General features: G+C 49.7%; 1 protein-coding gene across 1 annotated transcript in view; it reads left to right on the top strand.

Annotated features, from left to right (window-relative positions):
• LGR6 (leucine-rich repeat containing G protein-coupled receptor 6) overlaps positions 1-23,525 on the top strand; it is a 151,326-nt gene that overhangs the window by 39,899 nt on the left and 87,902 nt on the right. The window contains exons 2-3 of the mRNA XM_009999633.1: positions 10,432-10,503; positions 21,737-21,808. Coding sequence (XP_009997935.1) covers positions 10,432-10,503; positions 21,737-21,808 — 144 coding nt within the window. The remainder of the gene's footprint in view (positions 1-10,431; positions 10,504-21,736; positions 21,809-23,525) is intronic.

The raw sequence follows: 23,525 nt of genomic DNA, 5'->3' as shown, positions 1-23,525 counted from the left end.
AGCAGTGCATCTCCTCCAACCCTCTGGTTGCAGGACATAGGGCCCAGGAGCACACTTAGCAAGATTCACATTTTGCCTTTTTGGAAAAAATGCCCTCATTTGCTGACCCAGGTTTTGTCTCTACCCCATGTCATGGTGACTTGTTCCTTGCTGCTTCTTAGCCATGTCTCCTCCACGTGGCTCCAGCCTATTCTGCCAAGTGGTCTGTCCTTCTCCCTGCCATTGATGCATCCCACACCTTTCCTTCTCCTTTGCTGTCCAAGAAGGACCCTTGCCCTGGCAGATCCCATGGGAGGAGATGATGTTCACTGACACCCCTGACCTTGAGAATGGCTTTTACCAGTTATTTACCCTCATTTCAACCTCATCCATTTCCAGGGGCAGAAATGTGCTCCTCCTCTGTTCAGCCCCTTCCCACTCTGAGTGGAGGGCACGTAACACAGTGCAAAGCCAACGGGAGCTGCCAGAGTGATGTGAGAGTTGAGCTTTCTGGAGGTCACTACTGTTGGCTGCACAGACCAGGCTTCTGAATACCTGCTGGTGCAGGGATGGGCTTAATCTCACCCTGATAAACTGGCCTTGGTGGAGTCTTTATTATTGAAACATTGTGGAGATCTCGGGTAGGGCCTGCACATGGGGGATGATCTAAGATGACTGATCTATTTTCAAACAGGGAAAGGTGGGAGTAGAAACACGTTCTGCTCTTGCCTATTGCAACGACATGGCCTTGAAGCAGGGCTGGTGCCTCCAGATATGGTGTAATGCAAATGAGCTCTTGCTGCTTTGATCTCTTTATCTTCCCTTTCTCCTTTGCTTTATGGAGACTACCCTGAGCTTAGTTTTCGACCTGCAGGCTTTTAAGAAAATTTTCAGCTGGCTCTATGGCTCCCAGTACCATTCTATCATCAGCCTCAATTTTACCCCAAGCAATTCAGGCTTTTTGTGGTGACCCCGGAGATTTCCAGATAAAGAGGAAAGAAGATAACAAGAACCTTTATGAATCACTCTAGTATAATCTGAAGAATTTCGAAAACCATCATTTATTGCCTTTGGGCTTCTTTTCTAAAGGTGGTGGAGCTCTGCCTTTTTCACCGGATGCTAATGAGAGTGGCCAGAAGATAGGCAGAGACATGGCTCATCTCCTAATGATTTCAGAGAGACAATAATGTTTCTTGCCTTGCAAGAACGTGTCTGGTATTGGACCTTCCCAGGATAAGGATGGGAATTTTGTTCTGGTTTGCACAGTTTCCCCAGAAATCAGGCTGCTGGACTGGGAGACCTTAATGCTGTTATTGTGCAATTAATTAATCAAGAGGATAACAGGTCTTTACCTTCTCCCCACAGTCAGAAAAATTTCTACTCAGCTGCCTGAGTATGAGGAAGGTGGTTTTCACTGCCATGGTGCTGCCATGTGTGCAGCACCAGCACTGCATGGAGCAGAGTTCAGTCCTTGCTGGGAAGAGAACTCATGAATATCTTGGACTCCTTGAGAAAAGCAGATATTCACACAGTGCAGCAACTTAGGGCTTCAGAAGATAGCAATTGTTTGGGATTCTGATTACCTTCCTGCAGCCTCAACACCTGAAGACAGTAGTCAGATATGTTCTTCGGGGTGACCTTGTCTCCTTAGAAAGAGGATCACAAAGTCCATTTCCTTAAATACTGAAAATCCTGTCCAATGGCTTGGACAATGTCTGTCATCCCTTCCAGCTGTTACCACATGCATGGGTGAGAGCCTGGCCCAGGTTGTCCAGGGAAGCTGTGGCTGCCCCATCCCTGGCAGTGTTGAAGGGCAGGTTGGATGGGGCTTGGAGCAATCTGGGCTGGTGGGAGGTGTCCCTGCCCATGCAGGGGGTTGGATCTACATGATCTTTAAGTCCCTTCCGACCCAAACCTTTCTATGATTTCCTGTGTGATGTACTCTAGGCGACCCTGCTCTGGCAGGGGGGTTGGACTAGATGATCTTTTGAGGTGCCTTCCAACCCCTAAGAGTCTATGATTCTATAATTCTATGATTTCACTGAGGTATGACAGTAGCCAGAAGCCCATAGAGTGCCCCATCAAAGACTCCCTGAAGGTCTGCCCCTTGAATCAACCCCTGAGTTTGCTGGAACGTTCTAGATCAATGATCTGCTTGAAGACAGCTGCTTCCCCCTGCTCTCATGGCAGGAGGACACAAGGTTATCATCATGCTGAGTGACAGAGGGACCCATGGAGGGCATCTCAGGGGACTGAAGCTAGTGAGCAGAATTTCTACCCCTTTGGATTATAGAGAGGAATGGCCATGGAATGTCTTTTCTAAGCCGTAGCTGCTCTTTCTGTAGGAAATCCCCTAGCCTGGTGATGGCTCCAGGAGAGCATCAGCTCACTTGCAGTCATGTGCACTTCACAGACCTTGAGCCACATGCACATCTGGCCCTGGAGGCTACAGGTTTGGCCTCAGCCAAACCATATCACTGCAGAGTTCACCCTCAAACCTCCTGCCTGAGCAGCCACAACCTCCTTGTGTTTCTCCAGTGTGGCTTCAACCTGCTTTGCTCCAGATCTGTTAACTCCTGCTTGTGTTAATTCACTTTACAATACACCTCTGGGAAAACCTTTTGCTTATAGTCTGTAAAGAGGCACATCAGGAGCTCTAGGGGGATGGGCAGGGTTCATCTCTACCCAGTTTTGTAGGGAGCTTGTAGATACCATGCATTTGTGTGAGACACATCAACCCCAGTGTCCCTAGACATTCATCCTGGGTTAAAGATAAGGAGAAAGTTCTTTATTGTGAGAGTAAGAGAGCCCTGGGACAGGCTGCCCAGAGTCTCTTCTCTGTGGAGACATTCCAAACCCATCTGGATGTGTTCCTGTGTGATCTAAGGTAGGTGGCCCTGCTCTAGCAGGGGGTTGGACTAGATGATCTCCAGAGGTGCCTTCAAACCCTGAAGAATCTATGACTCTGTATCTGAAGACTATTTCTCAGGCCAATCTTGGGCAAATATCTCAGGGTACCCTTCATGCAGACCCACATATTGTAGCATAGAAATCTTCCCTTCTGGCCCAAGAGCCACTTCTACACACACTTCTACAAGGACCCCCAGGGGCTTTCACCAGAGCTGGACAGAGTCCTCTGGGACTGTTCTGCTCCATTCCCAGCAATCCATTGCTCCATGTTTCAGAGCCCTAGCACCCAGCCTGCATCCCTTCTGCTCAAGCAATTATGCCGAAGAGAAATTCCTCTGATCTTTAAGTTTCATATCATCCCTGAACTCAAACACAGTGGTAACCATGTCCTAGCATGGTAGAGAGCACAGCACAGAGTCCTTCAGGGTACCCAAAACATGGTGTGTGTCACATCATTTTTTGGTGAGGATCAGCTAATCAGTGAACAATCAAAGGGTGTTCATGAAAGAAAGCAACATCAAAGCAGATAATTTAAGGAACCCCTCGAGGGCCAGAGGAGTTGTAAGGTCTGAGGCTGAATCACATGAGCTCAGTTTCCATGAACTGTGTCTCAGTTTTCCTGCAGGTACAAGTTAGAAACGCTTATGACAAATGTTTAGAATTAGTTGGGGAAGGGGGGATGTTAAATCACACTAATTATGATGGTTTTGGTGCAGAGGCATTTGAAAGCATAGGCAATTTCAGCACCTAATGCAAGATGCCTTAAAAGAAGGTATCTCCATGGGTGAATGGATCCGTCACCAACCCAGAGGTTCAGTTCCAGCAGAAGTGTCGTTCGCTTCACTGTCGGCATTTAGGACCACAGGGACACGAGGTCTGACTCAATAGCCATGCAAGGGGATTTGACAGTGAAAGGTTTCCTGCTTCTCTGGGATACCTTGCAGAGACGTCAGGCAGGGAAGCCACTGGGGAAAGAGGAAGACAGGAGCTCTGGAGCAGGAGGCTTGTCCCAGTGCACCACTGCCATGTGGTCTCACAGACCCAAATGCAAGAATCTGGGCCATTCCTCCTCTGGGCCTGTATTGCAATGCTGGGTGAAGCTGCAGCATTTCCTCTCCTACCTTTCAAATTTCTTTTAGAGTTCAAAAGACTTTGAGATCTGAATTCTGTTCTTTGTTCTTGTCTCAAATGCCTGCTATGATACTGTCCCCATCTTTGTAGTGGTATCTCCAGTGCAAATGACGATAATCATGCTTAGATGTGAGTGACCCAACACATCTGACTCCACTGGGTGCCAGTCACTTGAAAGTCAAAGCTATTTTGGAAAGCCAAAGTCATTGGCAAAGCTGAGAAAGGTCAGACAAGTTCCTAATCCATTCAGTCCATGAATCCCTAATCCTTCTGCCAGAGGTCTGGGGCTTTGAGCAACCTGGCCTGGGAGGACTAGTGGGAGGTGTCCCTGTCCATGGCAGGGAGGTTGGAACTAAATGATTTTTAAGGTTCCTCCCAACCCAAACACAAGAAACCCCACTAAGAGGAAAAGTACAAGCTTGGAAAAACACAGCCACAAGTCAACAACATCTTTACAAGTGTAATAAGCCAAATATTTGCTCCACCAACACTTCAGGCAAGAATCCTGTGCCTCATCTTTCACACAAGCATGGACAGCCTGTGGAGAAACATTTCGTACTTCTGTGGTTAGCAAAATCACCTGGTCCAGGGCCATGCTCAGGGAATTAATTTCCAGCCCTTGGAGGACTCTCTCCTCAGCATCTGTCCTCATACCATCCCCTCCATGCTGTCCTTGTAGCACAGCCAGTCCTGGAACCACACCACACCAAGCCAGGTGTGATGTCCACTGCTCCACAGGACCTGGTGTTGGGCCCCTATAGGATGTCCTGCTGGAGAGTTCACAGTCAAGCTGAACCCCTGGCACCATATTTGCCCTGTTGTTCATTAGCTCAGAGACCACCACCAGGGTTTGCACCATGGACCTCCCCTTCTCCATGTTGTGAGTGTAGATGTGCCACGTTCGAGTCCTGCAGGACTGGAAACCACCAGAGCACCCAAACACCCAAACCACGAGTGAGTTTTAAATAAAATTACCCAAAATGTTCTCCATGAAACAGGTGTGGAAATCAGGGCTGGATTTTTCTTCACTGACCCAAGAGATGGTGGGAGAGAGCCCCTTCCCTCAGACCTGTCTGTGACCAGAGCCCCAGGGGTGCCAGAAGGTGAGAGGGAGGACAGTGGAGCATTTAAGCCACATGACAGGGAGATCTGAGGCTGTGATGGAATAATGACATTTCTGCTCTGCCTTTTGGAAGATTTCTTCAGAAACCAGTGTATTTTGCTCCTCTTCAGAGTACGGATCAGGGGGTGGAATGAAGGGGTCAGAATATCTTTGACCTCCTCACTCTCACCAGCCACACACTGATGCTGAGGGTCGTGCATCCCATGCCCAGAGGCGTGTGGCAGAGGCTGTTCCCACCATGCCCAGGAAAGGGCTGGGTACCCAAAATACAGCTCAGTGAGGTCTGAAAAGTGTCTTCTGTGGTGACCCAGGAGTATTCCCTGCACTGCCAGCAGAAGGCAACTGAAGGAACTTGGAGTTTAGAGGAGATCTTGGATGTTTCAGATCTGTGTTTCATGTCACAGCCTTTCATTTTATGTTATTTTTTGTTCTTTTTACGTTGTTTCATGACATGTCAAAACATCAGACTGATTCATTACAACATAAACGGGAGACACTTTGATGTAGGGGAAAAAAGATGTTTTAATGGGTGCTAAGTAGCAACTGCCCCTAGGGATTTAAAAATAAAAATAGAACAGAACAAAATAGTATTTTAACCCTTCTATTGTACCCCAGGATCATCCAACTACAGATTGCAGCCCTGCACACAGAACAATGCAGACAGTTACTTCATTTTTGCATTCATTCTGAAAGCAGAATTTTGAATTTTGGGGATTATTCCACCACTTTTTTGGAGAGGAGAAAATTCTAAACAAAAAAAAATCGAACCAAATCTAAACTTTTCCAGGAATATCTTCAAATAAGGCTCATGAAACTGCACAGTTTTGTCACAGGAGACATCTCCAGAGAAATTAGAAGGTGGCATTAGACCCTTCCCAGGTGTAACTTGCTTCCACCAGTGCCAAAGAGACCTGGTGGGGTTTTCTGTGGAAAGTGTGCAAAATGAAGAAGCCCACACCCTCAAACTTGCTAAGTCTCCTGATTAACAGAACTTGGGAATTTTCTCACTGAAGGATACAAAGGAATTTGAGTAAATTTTTTCAGTAAACGTTTTTTCACTGAAGCAGTTTCCTACCCAGAGCCCAAAACTAGACTCTGATGCTCCAGGGCATCTCATAGAATCATTAGATCATTTTGGTTGGAAAAGACCTTCAAGATCACCAAGTCCAACTGTTCCTCCAGCCCTGCCAAGGCCACGCCTGCCCCATGTCCCTCAGCACCACATCTACATGGCTTTGAAATCCCCCCAGGGATGGGGACTCCACCCCTGCCCTGAGCAGCCTGGGCCAGGGCCTGACAACCCTTGCCAGGAAGGAATTTTTCCCGATATCCAATCTAAACCTCCCCTGGTACAACTTGAGGCCATTTCCCCTTGTTCTGTCCCTTGTTCCTTGGGAGAAGAGACTGGCCCCCCTTTGTTTGAACCTCCCTTCAGGGAGTTGTTGATTTGTGTAGATTTGCTACGTGATCTGCAGCCTCAAGTCTGCAGGCCCAGTTAACATGATGGTGCTGTGCAGATGGCAACCAGCTCACAGAGGTCTCCTTTGGGTGGCTGGGTTGTTTAGAGGGACTTTTCTCCTTCGTGCTTCAGTGCTTGTCCTTGGCACAAGCCTCCTTGCACCTTTCTGATGCCAAGGTAGATCCCACTGGCAGGGAGGGCACATCCTTCCTTATCCTCACAAGTCTACTGCCAAGGTGAAGTGAAATGCTTTTGGTTTTATGTTGTGCCTCCTTGTTCTCACATCATAAGAGAAACATCTCAGCCTCTGCTATTCAGCCCAAGCAGTCCAAAGGAGCCAAGAAGGGACCTATCTGCACACAATGACCAAAACCAGCCCTGTCTGCCTCACACGAGTCTGCCCAGTGCCTCAGGTGCCATTGGACTTAGGCTGCTTGGTAGTGGACATGTCCCATCCATTCCCACTACTTGTAATCATGCCAGCTTTTCATCCAGCCTCTTCTTTCCTCAGTGCTGTAAAGGTCAGTGCTCACTTGCAGTTACTGGGCTCTAGACTTGAATAAGCATGGTTTTCCTCACGTGCAACTGCTCAGGAGGGTTGTCTTTAGCTAGAGACAGCAAAGATGGAAATAAGCACAACCGGATTCCTCACACCCTCTAAACTCAGAGTCTGTCACCCACAGAGCCAACCACTGTCCCTTGCTCCTGGTGTTTTTCTCTAGTTTTTTCCAGCTTAGGGTAGGCTTGTCCAATAGGAGGTACCATGACTCACTCCCTTCTCCAAAGCAGCTGGAAAAGCTCCCTGTGGTGGCTGGCATGACCAGTGATCACAGAAAGATACTTTTGGGCCCAAGGACATACTGTCCTACCCTAGTGTCACTCATCTTCCTGTTCACTCTCCAAAAATTCTGAAACTGTAGCACTGTCTGTGCTGCTGTCTGACTTGCTCCAGAACCTGCTGAAGTTCAGGCAGACCACCCTGAAGGAGGAAATGTCTCTGGTTGCTCCCCTCCATCCCTTCTCAGGCAGAGTCTGGTCTGTGATAAGACACTGAAGTGCTATTTGGAGGCTCTTCCTGTAATTGATAGAATCATAACATCATTGAATGTTAAGGTTGGAAGGGACCTTAAAGATCAACAGTATCCAACCCCCCTGCTGTGGGCAGGGACACCTCACACAGCCCAGACTGCACAAGCCCCATCCAACCTGGCCTTGAACACCTCCAGGGAGGGGCATCAACAGCCTCCCTGGGCAACCTGTCCTAGTGCCTTCCTACCATCATGGCCCCTCCCTGATGATCTTTAAGGTCCATCCCAACCTTAACTATTCTATGTCTAACTGAAAATCTCTCTCTCTTGAACTCTTTCGGTTCAAAACCATCACCCCTTGTCCTGTCACTGCCCTCTCTGATGAAAAGTCCCTCCCCAGCTTTCTTGGAGCCCCTTCAGGCACTGGAAGCTGCTCTAAGGTCTCCCTGGAGCCTTCTCTTCTCCAGGCTGAACACCCCAACTCTCCCAGCCTGGCTCCAGAGCAGAGCTGCTCCAGCCCTTGCATCATCTTGGTGGCCCTTCTCTGGACCCTCTCCAACAGCTCCATGTCTCTCCTGTGCTGAGGGCACAACACTCCAGGTAGGGTCTCACCACAGCAGAGCAGAAGGGCAGAATCCCCTCCCTGGCCCTCCTGGCCACACTTCTCTTGGTGCAGCCCAGGACACAATTGCCCCTCCGGGCTCCAGCACTCACTGGGGGCTCATGTCCAGCTTCTCATCTCCTCCCATCCCCAGGTCCTTCTCCTCAGGACTGTTCTCCAGCCATTCTACCCCCAGCCTGGATTTGTGCCTGGGGTTGTGCTGACCCAGGTGCAGGACCTTGCACTTGGCCTTGTTGAAGGTTGGCCCTGGTCCATCTGTCCAGCCTGTCAAGGTCCCTCTGGATGGCCTCCCTTCCATCCAGGGTGTCAACGACTCCACACAGCCTGGTATCATCAGCAAACTTGCTGAGGAGACGCTCCATCCCACTGTCCATGTCTCCAACAAAGATGTTGAACAGCACTGGGCTCAATACTGACCCCTGAGTAATGCCACTTGGCACCTGCCTCCATGTGGTCACTGACCCACTCACCACCACTCTTGGGGTGCAAACATCCAGCCAGTTCCTGACCCGCCGAGTGGTGCATCTGTCAAATCCATGTCTTGTCAGTTTGCAGTTTCCTGTTAGCAGAGAGGGAAATGGCTCAAAGGAGGATCCAGGGACCTCCAGGCCTGTCAGTCTGACCACAGGACCTGGGGTGTTGGTTGGCAGTGACTGAATATGAGCCAGTGTGTGCCCAGGTGGCCAAAAAAGGCCAACAGCATCCACCAACATCCACCAGCTTGTATCAGCACTAGTGTGGCCAGCAGGACCAGAGCAGGGATCATCCCTCTGTGCAGGGCACTACTGAGGCTGCACCCCAAATCCTGGAGTCAGTTCTGGGCCCCTCATTCCTTGGACTCCAAGGACATTGAGGGGCTGCACCGTGTCCAAAGAACAGTGGAGCTGGGGAAAGGTCTGGAGCTCAAATCTGAGCAGGAGCAGCTGAGGGAGCTGGGGGTGTTCATCCTGAAGCAAAGGAGGCTGAGGGGAGGCCTGCTGGCTCTGCAGCTGCCTGAGAGGAGGTTGGAGCCAGGGGGGTTTGTCTTGTCTCCCAAGGAACAAGGGAAAGAACAAGAGGAAATGGCCTCAAGTTGCCCAGAGGAGGTTTAGAATGGGTATTAGAAGAAAATTCTTCACTGAAAGGGTAATTAAACATTGGCACAGGCTGCCCAGGGATGTGGTTGAATCCCAATCCCTGGAGGGATTTCAAAGCCGTGATGTTGAGGAACAAGGTTTAAGCACCAGACTTAGTAGTGTTAGGTTATGATTGGTAGAGTTAGGTTATGGTTGGACTTGATCTTAAAAGTCTTTTCCAACTAGAATTATTTGGTCATTCTGAGGAGTCACTGAGCCTGGTGTTGGGGCTGATCCTGTGTGTCCCGAGCTGGTACCGGGGCTCCCGGCTGTCAGGATGGTTGTGACTTTCCCCCCCAAGTGTGGAGGGGTTTGTGAATGAGCCCAAGGGTCACACGTGGCGCTGCCTCTCCCAGAGGAACGGCCACTGCAGGGCTGGATCTTAGAGAGTAGGTTAGAGCACCCTCTCACCACGCTCACTAATTGTTACTGAGACCAAGGTTTAGTTTACGAATTAATCGGTTTATTAAGGGTCAACACAAACTAAGGGATCAAAGTTCAGGAGAGGTTGTCCAGGTGTATATTGGGAAAAGGATTCAAAGGTGCTATGGTGTTATGAAAGGCACGCTCCGAAAGAGAGGGGTAGAATCCATGGAGTGAAAGGGTAGGAGTTCAGCCCGGCAGGAAAGTCAGACAGCGGGGCTGGCGTTCCAGGCAGGTTCAGGTGCTGCAGCAGGGTCTTGTCCCGGGCAGGCAGAGAGAGAGCCCTGCAGATCTTGCCCTCTTTTACAGATCAGAGATCACTGTTTGAGAAAGTACCACTGTCCAAATTAGCAAATTAGCACTGGCCAGGTACATACTCTGTCAGAGGCAGTTTTTAACCTATTGTCTATGTTTCTGCCAGTTATCATAACCCTTATGCTGTTTTCTTGCTGTGGACTTACCTGGTAGAGCAAGAGGCCTGTTCCAGTCTGTCCTTGGCTAAACCAGTAAAAAGACGCCACTCTTGCTTTGCTGGCTTGAAAGGCATTTTGTTTAGTCTGATATGAGAGGCTGGACCATTCCCCACACTGTGCAAAGCACAATGTGACTGACCAGAGCCTTCTGTCTGTCTTCCCCACCAGAGATCTGAGCATGAACAACATCAGCCGGCTGCAGCCCAGCACCCTGCACCACCTGCGCTTCCTGGAGGAGCTGTGAGTATGGAGCGTGCTGGGGTGGGGGGACACAGCAGGGAGGGAGCCCCTGGCCCTGGCAGCAACCCCCAGTGCTGTTCCTGTGGCTGCAGAATGTGGTGGAAGGAGGCTGCAGGCTGGGAGAGGGTGTATTTGCTACTTCATTGTAGGGGATTTCCTGAGGACATCACCTTCAGACTGAGATGGTGTATATGCAAAAAGCCAAAATTAAATAGGACCCCATCCATGATGGATCATTCACCTTCATTCACCCTTCTGTACACAGGGTCCCCATCACAGCCGCCTGCAGGGGAGGCACGTGAGCTCCCAGGTACTTTGCAGCTTGGGTGTCCATGAGCCTGGGCACTGAAGGCTAAGAGCTCTGCCCTTGGTGCCACTCGGGTCTGAGCCAGCAAACTCAGACATGGCAGCCATCACAGTCCCTGGGACTGGCGTGTGGCTGTGGGTCAGCAGAGTAGTGGAACTGAAAATTAACCATCAGGAGTAGAAAACACTGGAATCCCTTGGGAGTTCCTTGGGAGCCCCAAAATATTGAGCTTGGGAGCCAGAATATTGAGATGGACCCTTTCTGCTTGGGTAAATTCCACCTGTACTGTCTTACTCCACTTGACCATGAGAAGTACCTGCAGCTGTTATTCTCATGCTGTTGCTCTTTTCAACACAAAAATTTCTGTTGGAAAACCTAGTTTCTTCAAAACACAATTATTACATTGCAGGAAAAACTAATATTAATGCTGCATTTGATGCATGTCTTGTAAACTTACTGCATTTTTAACAGTTTCTCCAGCTTAATCTGTATAAATTAAATCCTTTGATTTTCCTGAACCAGTTCTTGCAGACTCAGCCACACATGCATCCACATTTCAAATGGTATTTTCCAAAATGTTGGAGTTTTCTACAGATTAGGTGTTTGCACTGCCATGCAAGGAGGCATTGCCATCTCCCAGGTGTACTTGCCCACAACGTGGGGGCAAGAATAACAAGAGACTGTGCTCTGCTCTAGCTTCTTTCCTTTTGCTTTGTCTTCTCCGATCCACCTGTTCCAGTCTCTCCAGGTACTAGAGTGGAGTCACAGGAAGCAATTTTTGGGACCATCCTCCTCTGCAGTGGAGAGACCCTGAATCATCAACATCCAGTGCTGCACTGTGATGCCAGTGATATGCACAGGTTGTGGTGTTGACCTGCCCAACACCCTTCTGCCAGCAGCCTCTGCACTGTGTGACCATGTGCTGTGTCCAAGCACCACTGTCACCAGCAGGAAGTCCCCTCATGCTTTTAGAAACGTGTTTGCAGTTGGGTGTGCATACTTACATGGACATGTGTGCAAAGACAAACCTAGTTCTGTGAACATGCAGTCTTGACCAGAGATCAGACCAGATAATGTCCAATATTCCCATATCAGGTCAAATCTCATCACTATCAAATCATAGTGTAGGTTTTTAACTCCGAATGTTCTTCCAACTCATCTTCATCTGTCTGAGGTTTCTATTCATTAGAGCTGTAAGGACCCCAGTTACACAGACTGCCCCCCCCCCCAAAGAATTTACAAACTGAGCAGGAGTCATTCTTTATCCTTCCTTACCTTGGTTAAAGCTGCACACAGAAGGTGGGTTTTCAAGACCTTGAATCCATCTGGACATGGAGCTACTGGAGAGAGTCCAAAGGAGGCCAAGGAGATAATCCAAGGGCTGGAGCAGCTCTGCTCTGGAGCCAGGCTGGGAGAGTTGGGGTGTTCAGCCTGGAGAAGAGAAGGCTCCAGGGAGACCTTAGAGCAGCTTCCAGTGCCTGAAGGGGCTCCAGGAAAGCTGGGGAGGGACTTGGGACAAGGGCAGGGAGGGATGGGATGAGGAGAATGGTTTCAAACTCGAATAAGGGAGACTGAGATGAGATCTTAGGAAGAAATTCTTTGCTGTGAGGGCACCTGAATCTGGGACAAAATGCTCAGGCACGGGCTTGTTATTCCTCCTTGTGCGTTTCAGTCATTCTGCTCAGACATGAGTGGAGCGATAAGACAAGGGAAATGGTTTTAAGCTGAAAATGAGGAGATTGAGACTGGATATGAGGAAGAAATACTTTGCTGTGTGTCTGGTGAGACACTCGAATCCCAGCTGCCCCATCCCTGGAAGTGTCCAAGGGCAGGCTAGATGGGGCTTGGAGCAACCTGGTCAGTGGGAGGTGTCCCTGCCCATGCAGGGGGTTGGACATAGATGAGCTTTAAGGTTCCTTCGCAAACCATTCCACGATTTTGTGATCTTGCAGCCTTTCTCTTCCCATTTTGTCAACACCTGTGTTGAGGTGTGGACACTTCAAGCACTCACTGGGGGTACTACAGTTTTTCAGACACAGAGACCATACTCTGCTGTACACAATTAGTCTTGCTGCAAGCACTCATGTCCTGATTACATGTCATGTACAAACAGAACAGTCTCAACCAGCAATGAATAAACATTTTTATACTCCAAAAGAGGAAGCTTTCCACAGGCAAAAAGAATTACGAATTAAATAGATGAAGAGGAAAAAATTATACAGGAAAATCTGAAAAGTAACTGGGAGTTGTTAGAGAACATTTTACTAGAGGTTCAAAATGCCACAAGTCCTCATTCAAAAAGCAAGGGTGTTTTGACCAAGAAAAACCATCCCAGTTGGGAGAAGAAATGGAAATTGCAGCATTAGATATATGCATACCCAAGTTCCTGCTTGAATTTGATTGCAATGATGCAGAAATCCTGTTTATGGAATCAAGTCATTTATATGAAGTCAAGCAAGGAATGGTTTTTATTTACTGTTAGGAATTAAAAGTGATTATTTCAACAACATCTTAACAGGGACAGTGTGTATATAGAGCTGTCATCAACCAATAACCCAACTTGCCTGGCATTCCTCCTGCTCTTTTCACTTATATCTTTACCAGACTTTCATCCCAAAATATTACCTCAGAACCACGACATTCAGGATGGGTCACTCTCTGTGCCAGGACACAAGAATCAAGCAAATAAATCCTGCCAGTTTACAAATCCTCAATAAAAGTTGTTCAGGTCTCACAGCTCAAACCTCTTCCAGTTTCGTCTACCCAGAATATATTCCCTTAGGTCTGCCAGAGTGATGTCGGGCCTTGGCTCTAGTTCCCCATGGAAGAGCTGCCCATGGTGGGGCAGGCTGAGGAAGTGAGGACCAGAAAACCTGCTAAGCAATGAGGGACATTGCAGGTGTGCCCATGTTGGTGTCTCCTGGAGAGGAGGGAGACTTGCCTGCCTGCGCTCCAGGCAGAGAAGGGCTGAGGATGAAGAGGATTCTGTTGCAGCCCATCCTTGCTGCAAGTGCCTGTCTCAGTTAGAAGAAAACCTTTCAGCAGGCTTCCCACCTCCAGGGATTTTGGATGACCCTACGTCCCCAGCCTGTCTTATACACTGTCATGTTCCCTGTTACATCCTTGATAAACTGGGCAAGTAACAGGCTGGAGCAATTGTAGACAAAACCTGTAGATTTCTACTCATGTGAACCAAAATGGATGTTCTGGAGCTTTGGGCACAGATGAGGGCAGCAGGTCTGCTCTAGCTCAAGCTGCGTGCTCACTGTGTGGTCTTGGTGAGGTGATTTTCCCTGCTGGTGCCTCTCTCTACCATCTGTTCAGCAATGGGAATGGGCCTCCAAAGTGTGCCAGGACCTGTTAGTCATCAGATTGACTGTGAGCTGCTCAGGAAGGTGCTGCAGATGTAATTAGCACTCATGCTTCCAGACTGCCAAGAGAGCAGGTTCTCCAGACTCAGCTGGCTTTGAAGAGACAAGGCCACTAAGGACTCCTCTCCCATGGTTCTCCATCAGCCTGTGTTCTTCCCTGTTACCATCAGCCTCCAGCACCAAGCAGCAGAGGCAGTGCCAGGAGCAAGCACCAGCCCAGTCCAGGTCCTTCCCTCCAAAGCAAACCTCCAGTGACAGAAGTGTTCAGACCTAGGCCTCACACAGGCAGGGACTTTAGTCTTTTCTTTCTTTCTTTCTTTCTTTCTTTCTTTCTTTCTTTCTTTCTTTCTTTCTTTCTTTCTTTCTTTCTTTCTTTCTTTCTTTCTTTCTTTCTTTCTTTCTTTCTTTCTTTCTTTCTTTCTTTCTTTCTTTCTTTCTTTCTTTCTTTCTTTCTTTCTTTCTTTCTTTCTTTCTTTCTTTCTTTCTTTCTTTCTTTCTCTTTCTTTCTCTTTCTTTCTTTCTCTCTCTTTCTCTCTTCCTTTCTCTCTTTCTTTCTCTCTCTCTTTCTCTCTTTCTCTCTTTCTTTCCCCTCTGTATTTCTCTCTTTTTCTCTTTCTTTCTTTCTTGCAGCAGGAAGATTGTTTAAAGTTGCTAATAAATTCCAGTTAATGAAGCCTGAAAAGCCAGAGCTGGGAGCCAAGAGAAACAAGAGCAATCGGTACAGAAGGAATAGAAAGAGGATCTTGAAAGCAGCCTGGGAATAATAACGTGTCGAAATGTGTTCATCGGCAGGGCCTTTGTTACCCCGCATTGAATCCAAACATGAGCTCTTGGTGCCAAGAAGAGAAGCTGCAGCCAAAGGCAGGTGTTCATTGCCATTCACCTCCTGCCTCGGGGCACGGCGGCAAGATCAGACCCTTCCCCTCCCCCTGCCTCTCCTCAGGCCCCGGGGCTCAGGGACTCACAGGGAGCGGCCGCAGCTCAGGACCCACAGCAGGGCCTCCTCTCGCTGGCTGCTCAAGTGGAGGCCACAAAACAGCAAAGAAGCACAATGAAATAACGTGCAATGTGGAGACTGTGGACACAGGAGCCCTCTCCTCCCCTGTGCCAGGGAAGAAACCTCCTCCTCCCTTCTCTTCGGGTGGGGGTGCAGAGGTTGGTGGAAGTACCATAAGCTGTGGAGCACCAGCACTGCTGCAGTGGCCCTGCCTGCTGTTGGAGCACCCACCACCACCCACATGGCTCCCAGACATCTGAAACATCCATTTTTGGGGGTGTTGTCCAGCACAAGGTCTCACTCCAAGACAATCTCAGTCTTGTAAGAGGCAGCACTGCAGTAACACTGGCTTTGAGCATCCTGGAGTGCCAGCACTGCTGTAAAAAGGGCTACTGGCATTTTTGGGCAATGCTGAAGTGTTCTGGCACCATGGTGAAAAGCCTTTCCTGGAGCATGTTTGGAGTAGAGTACTGCTAGGAGAGCAGCTGTGGTGGGCTTCCATAAAATAGCAGGCTGCAGAGGTCTCTGGTAGAGAGACAGAGGCTTGTGGGGCCCTGACCTTGCTTCTCATGCTGAAATTTGGAGGCAGCACCAGTGTCCCCTCAGTAGCCACCTTGCTTGGCACAGGTCTCCATTTCCAGACAGCTGCAGATGAGGAGCAGCAGCTCCTCTGAATTCTTGGACACTGTGTTTCCCCCAGGATGCTGCTGAGATCCTGTGCCTGAGAAGGCACCAGGATACAACTTGTTAGCAACAAGAGTACTAGGCCTACTTCATCCAGGACTTTCTGACCTCCTGGCTGACATAGGTCCTTGGCAGGGGATGGCACTGGTCATCAATAGAGTGAGTGGGCAAAAGCACAGAGTGTTAAAAGATAATTCCTCTGATGAAGACTTCCAAAGGTCATCTCTGAGCAATCTGACATGCCCCAAGTACAAGTTGGCAGGTGGTGACAGGAGGGAAAATCTAAGGGGTTCTCTGTCATGCACTTTGAAAAATGAAGCCAGGTTATTGCAGGAGCCCAAGTCTAAATCAAAACATTGTGGAAACCTGGAGATTTCAGTTCTTTTTCTACTCAATTTATTGTGTTCAGCAATCGAAAAACCCTTGCAAGTGAACACAGCTGATGCCAGTTTTCCTGCAAACTGCCTTCCAAATAACTCTGTTCTTGGGTACCCTGACTGGGCCACTCAGAGTAGAGTCAAAAGTCAAAACTGACCCAAATGTTTGGAAGGAACAAATGTCCCCAGAAAACCTTGGCAGTTCATAATACAGGGGGATGGTGGGGGGGTCCTCCAGTGTCCTGTATTGGATTGTTCAATAAGGAGTTGTGTCTCATTAAATCTTATTGGCAAATGAATCCAAACTAGCTTGCATATGAACATTCGTGTGGGTTGAAAACTGGCTTGAGGACCATAAACAAAAGGAATTAATGCCATCAATCTATCGAGTTGGAACAGGCATTCTGTGGGGCTACAGAGAGCAGAGCTAGAAACTGGGCTGAGAAGTCTCCTCCTCAGGGATTGAGTACAGGCCATGTTAGAGGCACCTCCAGGTGATACCAGACTAGGACCAGCTGCAGATTCCTCTGTGGGAAGGGAGAGTCCAAGCTTGGCTCTTTTCTCAAATGTACCATGTTTTCACTTGCAGGACTTAATTGGCTCCACTCCTGGGTTGCACCAGTGTGAGAACAAACTCAAGCCTAGCACAGAGCCCCTGGTTCCCTGTGTGCCTGGTGATGGCACAGCCTTGGCACCAGGACACTGCTCAGAGAGGAGCACAGGGACTTTATCTGGGCACAGGTTCTGCCTTGGCGCTGTTAGTGCTTGGGGAATGAACCAGAGCAGGAGATCAAAGCTGACCTGCTCAATAAAGATCTCCCAAGGGGAAAATTCCACTGGGATATGGACATATGTGTTCATCTTGTCCTGCCAATGGGCAATGTTCCTGTCTCCTTATGTGGATGATAAGAGCATCACCATGTTGCCTGAGCACATGGCATGAGTGATCATGCCCAACAAGCAGCCTTTGGGCATGCCATGGAGTTTTAGCATGACCAAGGAGCCCAAGTTACAGGAGGGGGTGGGAGCCTGTGGTAACTGAACTGCAGCAACCATGAGGTGGTAAACCATGAGTTTGTTCCAACTTGGAGTGTATTGGGAATGCAGATCAAAGCCAGGAGGAATGTTCTGAGAAATCACGGGAGTGGAGAAGGGGTGAGGGGAGCAGGATCTAAAATCCTCTGAATAAGCAAGCTTTCCAAAGCAAGCCAGCCAACACCAGCTCCCACCTCCCCCTTCCACCTGCCCCTTGTCTCCCTCTTCCATCAGTCGTTTTAAATCCAGAGCTTTCCATTTCTCCTGGCCACATCTCAAGGTGTAAGCTCCAGGTTGGCAAGGCACACAGCTGGACAAAGTCTGTCTGTCCTAAAAAAAGACCTGAGCAGGCCTGCAGAGCTCCTGTGCTATGGACCAGATATTCACCCCTGTGTGCTTAGGGACACAGGAATGGCACCTCCCAGTCCTTCTTTGTGGGGTTATTTGCTCTGGTCTTCTCCACAGAAGGAGCAAATTAAGGGCTGTCTCAAGGGAAGTCCCACTGGCAGCATCACTTCAAATGTTATTGTTCCCTTTAAAATACAAAGAAAGGGATGGTTCCAGTGGGTTTCCTGTGGGATCTGGCTTCTGAAGATATATTTAATGGGTGCCTGTCTGCCAGACTGGGATATTTCTGGAGAGTTTGAGTGAGAGGAACGGAGGGAACCAAGGAAGGATCACATACAGGGGGATCTTTTGTGTCTTGGATCTCTCACATGAACTGGGACAGGAGCTAACAGATGGAAACAGATTCCCAGTGGCCACTCCTCCTGCAGGACAGGACACCACCCATTCCTGAACTAACTAGGACTGATGGGACACCCTGTTCCCTTGCTTGGGACACCTCTTAGCACTGGGAGCATCATGCAGGTCCTGTCCTCAGCAGCAGAGCAAACCTCCACAGCTCAGACCCTCTGTGTTCATCCCAGCCATGTGCCTCTCTAGGAAAGCAGAACCTTGGCTTGTGTGCATGGATATGGACACCTCCCAGCTCCCAGGCTCTGCATGCCACATGTAAGCAGAGCACATCTTGGATCCCCACAGCCCTGGCAATGGCCTTGGGAGGGGGATGGAGTAAAGTGGCTGTGGCTAGTGCCTCCCTTTGTGCCTGCACCTTGGCTGGGCATGGAGCTCTGCACCTTGGGGAGAGGAGCTGGGCTACAGAGCAGGAGCAGAGCCAGAGGTGACCCAGGGGTACAGCATAGTCTCAGTGTGGCAGGGCCAAGGACAGAAGAAGCAGCAATAGGGAGGCACAGCTGCCTTTCCTGGGCCTGGGAGGTGGTTTGTGCCTCTAAGTTCACACAGAGATGGTGCCCAGTGGAACCAGGGCATCTCCCACAGATTTGGTTTTCCTCCTATGCTCTGTTTTGCCCATGGTGCTGAGACACCACAAGCTAGCTCAGCAAGGGTCCCACCAGCACAAAGGGCTCCCTGCCACCCTGTTCTGTAGCCATGAGCCCCAGCCTGGCCTCCATCCAAGCTCCATGATCCTCTCCCACCAATTCTGGAGGTCTCAGATCCATTTAGGGACCTGGCAAACAGTCAAACACACCCAGGGAAGTGAACAAAAACGTGCAGAGCTGCCAGGAAAAAAGTCTATAGCACACTGAGCTGTGAATTGTGCTGTCAGGGAAGGCACGGGGCAGCCAGCAGCTCTGGGGAGGTGAGGACAGACAACCCGGACAAACAGGAGATGCTGGGAGCAGGCTGAGATTGTGGAGCAGGAACACCTCCCCTCCAGGGCAGCACTCCCTTCCCCTGGACAACACTCCCTCCCATGTGGAAATCAGCAATCAAAAGGAGCAATTACCCCAAATCACAGCCCCCAAGTGACAAATAGCCCAGCCTGGCAGGCGGTGCTGCAGAGCAGGTTACAACCTGCTCACACACATTAAAGAGACGACCCCGTGCTGTTTATCCTGTTGGAGGCCTAATTATGGGAGCAATTTTCTCTAAATTCCCGAGGGGAGAGACAGGGAGGGAGAGACCTTGGGCACCCGCACCCGCCTGCTCCACCACAGCTGAGTGTGGCTTCTCCAAACAGCTCAGATCCTCCCCATGACCCCTGCAGAGCCCTCACTGCACCGTGCTCTGCTCCCAGCTGGGTTACACCTGTCTCCTCCCCAGAGAAAACCTCTGAGAAGAAACTAGCTTGGTCAATGCTCAGCTTTTCTATCTACAGGAAAGCTGGGATAGGCCTTTTTTTCACTGGTTTGAAACTTCAAGAGGGGAGATTCAGGTCAGACATTAGGAAGAAATTCTTCACTATGAAGGTGGTGAAACACTGGGATGGGTTGCCCAGAGAAGCTGTGGCTGCCCTATCCCTGGAGGTCTTCAAGACCAGATTGGATGGGGCCTTGAGCAACCTGATCTAGTGGGAGGTATCCCTGCCCAGGCAGGGGGTTGGAACTAGATGATCTTTAAGGTCCCTTCCAACCCAAACCATTATATGATTCTATGATTCTAGTGCTAAATGAACACAACAGGCTTGTCAGCATCTGTGCCCCCCCCCTCCTGGGCCTGGTTTGGACTTCTTGGGAGAGTGAAGATGATCCTGGTCACTGTCTCCTTTTGGGAGACACTTGACTCCAAGTCAAGTTTCCTGTGCTGTCACTATGGAGAAGTCCAACCTTGACCTCTAACCACTTGGGGATCAGAAAGCACAGATACAGTAGTAATTTGAGGTCTTACTCAGGTTCTTAACCTGGCTTCATGATTTCTGGCTGATGGGCACTGGGACTTGGTCTGTGTTTGTCCTTATGAGAGAAACAGGAGGAGAAGGAGATGATGAAGAGACTTAAACATCTGTCCTACAAAGAAAGGCTGGGACAACTGGGGCATTTTAGTCTTGAGAAGAGAAGGAGGAGAAGGGATCTTATTAATGTCTATAAATACCCGAGGGGTGGGTGTCCAGAGGATGGAACCAGTCTCTTTTAGGTGGTGCCCAGTAATAGAACCAGGAACAGTAGGTATAAGCTAGAACACAGGAAGTTCCACCTCAACATGAGGAGAAACTTCTTTATTGTAAGGGTGAAGGAGCACTGGAACAGGCTGCCCAGAGAGGCTACGGAATCTCCTCCTCTGGAGAATTTCAAAACCCACCTGGATGTGTTCCTGTGTGGCCCACCCCAGGTGCTCCTGCTCTGGCAGGGGGTTGGACTAGATGGTCTCTAGAGGTTCTTTCCGACATTCTGTGATTCTCCTTAGGTCAAGCCTAGACTCATGAGTCATGGACTTCACTCCTGGCTCCACCATGGGTTCCCACCATGGTCTCAGGACCACTGTCCTTCTCAGTCAAAGTGATAGCTACAGTGATGCAGTTTTCAAGTTCAAGGAAAAATCCAAATACCTCTTGATGCACCAGCCTGCTCTGGGCCTTGATAAAATCTGAGCAATTTGATTAGATGGTGCTGGACAATGGTGAACCCTACAGTTTTCCTTGGATAAATTCTTTCAGCCAGTTCTGAATGTTGTCTCCTTCTCTTTGCTCTCCATCCCCCACAGCCCCACTTTCCTCTTTGTTGCTGCCCTTCACTTTGTCTTCATCTCCCATCCCCTCATATTCATCTTCATTCATCAGCCTTTCCAGGCTGGTTTCTCCCTATCCCTGCGATCCCTCCTATGGCTTTCTCCAGCCATAATTAATCCAAAGACAACTTGAGACTTTTTCTGTCCTGATTTTGGAAACCACACTTAGATGAGCTGGCTCTAGTGTGGCACCTACCTGGCACTCCCCATCTCCAACCCCTTGCCTGGTCTCCCCTCACTGCAGAGATACCAAGAGTCACAGACTGGATGGGGCTAGAAAGGACCTCTGAAGATCACCTAGACCAACTAGAGCATGATCATCATGTGTTGAAGGAGTTGGACCTTAGTTGTGATCATAGGGCTGGGGATGAGGGAGTGGAAGCAAAGTGGTATTGAGCTTTGATGGACAGGACAAAGGAGAACCTGCAGGATGCAGGAACAGGCCATATGAAGACAAAAGGGACATATAAGTGTCCATGATTAAGGGATAGTCCTCCCAGGACCATGTATTAGTAGAAAGTAGCTCTCTCCTGCTCCCCTCTCAGTGTTAGAGGGGCAGGGCAGGGTCTGTAGGTTGGGCAGTGCCCTCCAGCACAGGTCCCTCTCATGGGCAGCCTGTACTGTCATTTCTGTGCTTTGGGGTCCTCTGTGGGCATCCAGGGAATTGCTTGAGCCACGAGCTGTCACTGGATGCTGAAAACACTAGATTTGGGTCTGCCAGGAGTAATAAACTCTTATTTTCTCTGCCTGTTCCCCAGTCTGAGAGAGAGGATGATTGGCAAGGGTTGCCCAAGCACACGATGGTGGCTCAGCTTGCAGGTGTTGCAGCCTCCTCCCCATGGGACCAGGGCAAGATGCATGAATTGTTCAGCCTCTGCAGGGACTGTCATTACAAGGATGGTGACACATTTGCTGGCTCTTCTTTTCCCTGCAGACGCCTCTCTGGAAACCAGATCTCCAGGATCCCAGGGGAAGCTTTCTCTGGCCTCTACAGCCTGAAGATTCTGTAAGTAACCCACTCCCCTCTGCAGAGCCACCCCCAGCCCCCAACACTGGCCATGCAGTGGGGGCACTGGCAGGTGTTGAACCCTCCCTGGCTAATGTGCCCCTTGGCAAGTGGGGAGCTGTGTCCCACCCCAGGGGCCACCCACCCCCCTGCACTGCTTCCTTGCTTCTGCTGCAGCGAAACCATGAGCAGGTTCACCTGCAGATGGTTGTGTTTTGCATAAAATTCACCAAATGTCTTAACACAGTATCTTTCAGACATGGGGTCCAGACCCCAAACTGTCTCGGGGCTGGGTTGGAGCAACCCAAAGGTCCAGATATCTGCACACTGGTAGGCACTGTGGAAAGCTCTTGTTCTCTGCCCAGCTCAGCTGCCTCTGCAGCCATCCTGCCCTTGCTGCAAACTGCTGTATGGCCCAGGAAGCTTCTGCAAGGCTCTGGAGTGACCTTCCACTGGAAAGGGTGGGATTCTCAAACAACCTGGCTTCAGCCTGTGCTCATCCTGCCCACAGAATGTGCAGCTGGATCCAGGAGCATTGCAACCATCAGGCCATGCCTGGGAACTGCCAGCCCTGCTAAATGAAGGCCTCCTTGTCACTGTGGGCAGGTCACCCACCTCTGCCTTGTCCAGTGGGAAAGGGCTGACAAAGGTTCCCAACAAATTCCTACCCACTGCAGGTCAGGCTGTCCCTGCCTGTGCAGTCACAACACTTCTTGTATCTATCCGTGTGACAGTTCTGCAGGGTCTGTGCAGGGCATTGAGGTGGGAGTCCCTCTCTCCCTTTCATGAACCATCTTAAAAACCTCCTGCAATAAACATTTCATCCCCAAGGGGATGTTTTGAACTCAGCCACAATGTGAAATTGTTGTAGCTGGTCCAGTTTCTACAGAGGAAGCAGGTACAAACCTGCTCCCAGGATTAGAGAGTATAGGGCTGTTTACTACGTCTTCTGAAGATGTGAAGTATGAATCCTGCCCTAAATCTCAGGGCTTAGAGATTTATCCATCCCCTGCATTAGGCAACAAATCAAAGGAACTGAGGAAAAACCACAGCTCTCCCACCCAATTTCAACAAGAGGAACTTTCTACTCTGGCAACGCGGGAGCCTTTAAACCTGCTTTTGATCAATTTTTATTTGTGTCAGGCCCAGGTAAGGGCTGAGGCAGGAGGTACAGGGGCAATGCCTCCCTTCCAGAGCCAGCCCTGATCCCCAGGGGTGCAGTCAGGACAGGATCATGCTCCCTACCCTCTGCCCACCTGCACAGGTGCTCATGGACACCCCACATGCTGCAGGACCCAGCAGTGGCCAGGAGGAAACCTCCACCAGTGACCCTGTTGTAAGGAGAGGCTGGAACCATGGAATCACAGAATGTTTGGGTTGGAAGGGATCTTAAAGGTCACCTAGATCCAACCCCCCTGCATGGGCAGGGACACCTCCCACCAGCCCAGGTTGCTCCAAGCCCCATCCAACCTGCCCTTCAACACTGCCAGGGATGGGGCAGCCACAGCTTCCCTGGGCAACCTGGGCCAGGCTCTCACCAACCTCAAGGGGAAGAATTTCCTCCAGAAGTCTAATCTAAATTTACTCCCTTCCAAATTTAATCCATTCTCCCTCCCTGCCCTTGTCCCAAGCCCCTCCCCAGCTTTCCTGGAGCCCCTTTAGGCACTGGAAGCTGCTCTAAGGTCTCCCTGGAGCCTTCTCCTCTCCAGGCTGAACA

This window comes from Chaetura pelagica, unplaced genomic scaffold, assembly GCF_000747805.2.
Source record: "Chaetura pelagica isolate M959 unplaced genomic scaffold, ChaPel_1.0 scaffold286, whole genome shotgun sequence".
Lineage (NCBI taxonomy): Eukaryota > Metazoa > Chordata > Aves > Apodiformes > Apodidae > Chaetura > Chaetura pelagica.
Note: the sequence above shows the minus strand (reverse complement) of the source record. Positions and strands in the feature narration are given on the sequence as shown.